Source organism: Coturnix japonica, chromosome 2 (genome assembly GCF_001577835.2).
Source record: "Coturnix japonica isolate 7356 chromosome 2, Coturnix japonica 2.1, whole genome shotgun sequence".
Taxonomy (NCBI): domain Eukaryota; kingdom Metazoa; phylum Chordata; class Aves; order Galliformes; family Phasianidae; genus Coturnix; species Coturnix japonica.
In genome coordinates this window covers 80,444,347-80,446,558 of record NC_029517.1, presented here as the reverse complement: position 1 = coordinate 80,446,558, position 2,212 = coordinate 80,444,347, and the positions used below count along the sequence as shown (strand labels likewise).

Genomic DNA, 2,212 nt, shown 5'->3' with positions numbered 1-2,212 from the left:
CTACGCGCTTCTTCCACTGTAAAATAATGACATTGACTGAAATCAACACAAGTTCCCAAAGCACTGCAGGCATTTAAGAACTGGCGCAGATCTGGTACTTCAAACCAACTCCTTGAATTCAATGTGAATTTGGAACATCTTCATTCAGTGTGGGGATAACACTTCTCTTGGCTGACGGCTTCCCAGGAGAGCCGAGCACCCAGAGGTTCAGACCAATGATGTAGAAGATCAGAGTTTATCAGAGTTTAAACACCTTACTTGCTCTACTTAGGTTAAAGTCTTGGTATCTTAAGATACTTCAGAAGCTCAGCTGCTGCTGGCCATTGTGTTAGGTATAACTGGACTTCTGCTATTCAACACCGCTTGCAAATAGAAAAGAATAATCACATCAGAGTTGGTACATCTACGTATGTCCATGATCACCAAGAACCCAGGAGAATCAGATCCTACTCCAATAAATATGCGATGACGTGACTTCAGCGCGCATCTATTGACTAACAGGCAACTTGTTCCAAGAGTCCTTGCTCAGAAAAGCAAACATGGAGTAAGAGAGGGGCTGGGCGTGGGTTGGTATATCTGATTTCCAATCAGATCCAAGGGAAAGCCATTGGATCACTGGATGTAGGATGAGGCTTTCTCTCGCTCCAGCAAGAGAAACTCAAATGTCACCCACAAAATGTTGTGAGATCAGCCCCTGTGGGCACCACACAGGAATTCCAGCCTTAAAAACTACCCTGTTGACAGCTTTGGATTCAAGCTGAAGGCGGTATGATAGCTGCTAAAAATGCTTGACTTGCTATCAAACAGAAGGCCTGGCTTTTTGAAACATAAGGTAAACTCCAAAATGAAGATTCACAGAACAGACAAAAAAAGTCCACAACAGAAGAAACCCACTGACTTAAGAACAGCCTTGCAGTGAGTTCTGCATCTGCTCAGTTAGTGCTGAGAGCTGACTGAGCAGGTTCTGCCTAGAGCAGTGCTTGCACAGCTGCACAGGCCCACATCACTCTTCTGTCACACACCTGAGGAGCTGACCTAGCTGAGAGGAAAAGGAATCCTGAGTTGTGAATTGCAGAAGTTGGGGGCACTCAGTGAAGTAAATAGGAGCCCGCTGAGAACCACATAGCCAGCGAAGCAGCTTGCCTCTTAGGCGCCCCAAGTCACAGATTTGGATGCTCACAGCACGTGCTATGCAAATGCAGAACTAATTAGTCTCCAGCCATACAGCCCTACCATGCAAAATACAGCCATTATCACTACGGTTTCACCTTCCCTCACTTAGCAGTTTAATAATCAGAACTGTTTAACTGCTTAAACATTTAGACCCAGTAAAGCACCACACAAGGTTCTGTAAAACTTTAATTTATTCCCCTCCCAAGTATCCAGAATAGAAGACCCTCTCAAGTCGGAGAAAAACGTGACAAAGAAATAGATTACCAGGAGAGCTGTTCACATGAAGAAGAACAGAAAGCACATACTACCAAGATTACACAGAAAAAAACCCCAAAATCCTATCGAATGGGATAGTGCAAGTTAACAGCATGTCTCTGGCAGGGATACCTTCATTTGGATTATAAAAGTTTTACAGAATTGTTACATCAAGTGTCTGAATGGGTCTCTGGTATTTTACTAGAGCATTAAGAACGCATTGTTGGAAAGATGCTGTACAGAAGGACCCACCAAACCCATTTATTTACAAGCCTGGGGAAGAAAAAAAATTATTTTTCAGTTTATTGAAAATAAAAATACACATAGAATTATGAAAATATAGGTTTACTATTTCCACCACACGGAAGTCAATGCTGCTGTCTGAAAGGCTTGCAAAATTGTTTCAAGTTTTTAAAGTTCATCTTTTTCCCTCAATAAGGTGTACCTATGTTCACTGGGTGCCAGTTTCTGGAAGGAGCTCTCTGGTGGGCTGCTGGCTACATCCTGAATTGTCTGAAAAACAGAACAGGAACAGTGCATATTAGACTGGCTGTGGTCATCAGTCCCCTCTGCTACATAGACAACTGTGGGTGTGCACAACAAGCTGGCACTCCCACAGATGGAGCTTGCTTTGGAAACGCAAAGGCCCAAGCAGGTGAACAAACACCCTGACACAACTACTAGCAGTTAAAGACATTCCTTCTGTAAGCAGAGCTGGAAGGTCAGCCTGTAAGTTTCTACGCAAGTGACTTAATAGTGTTTCGAATGCACCCTGCTGTAGACT

The 2,212-nt window shown here is 43.5% G+C and overlaps 1 protein-coding gene across 1 annotated transcript in view; it reads right to left on the bottom strand.

Annotated features, from left to right (window-relative positions):
• Nucleotides 1-1,346: 1,346 nt before the first annotated feature.
• Nucleotides 1,347-2,212, bottom strand: part of ERP44 (endoplasmic reticulum protein 44) — a 39,752-nt gene continuing 38,886 nt past the window's right edge. The window contains exon 12 of the mRNA XM_015855094.2: nt 1,347-1,941. Coding sequence (XP_015710580.1) covers nt 1,840-1,941 — 102 coding nt within the window. The 3' untranslated portion in view covers nt 1,347-1,839. The remainder of the gene's footprint in view (nt 1,942-2,212) is intronic.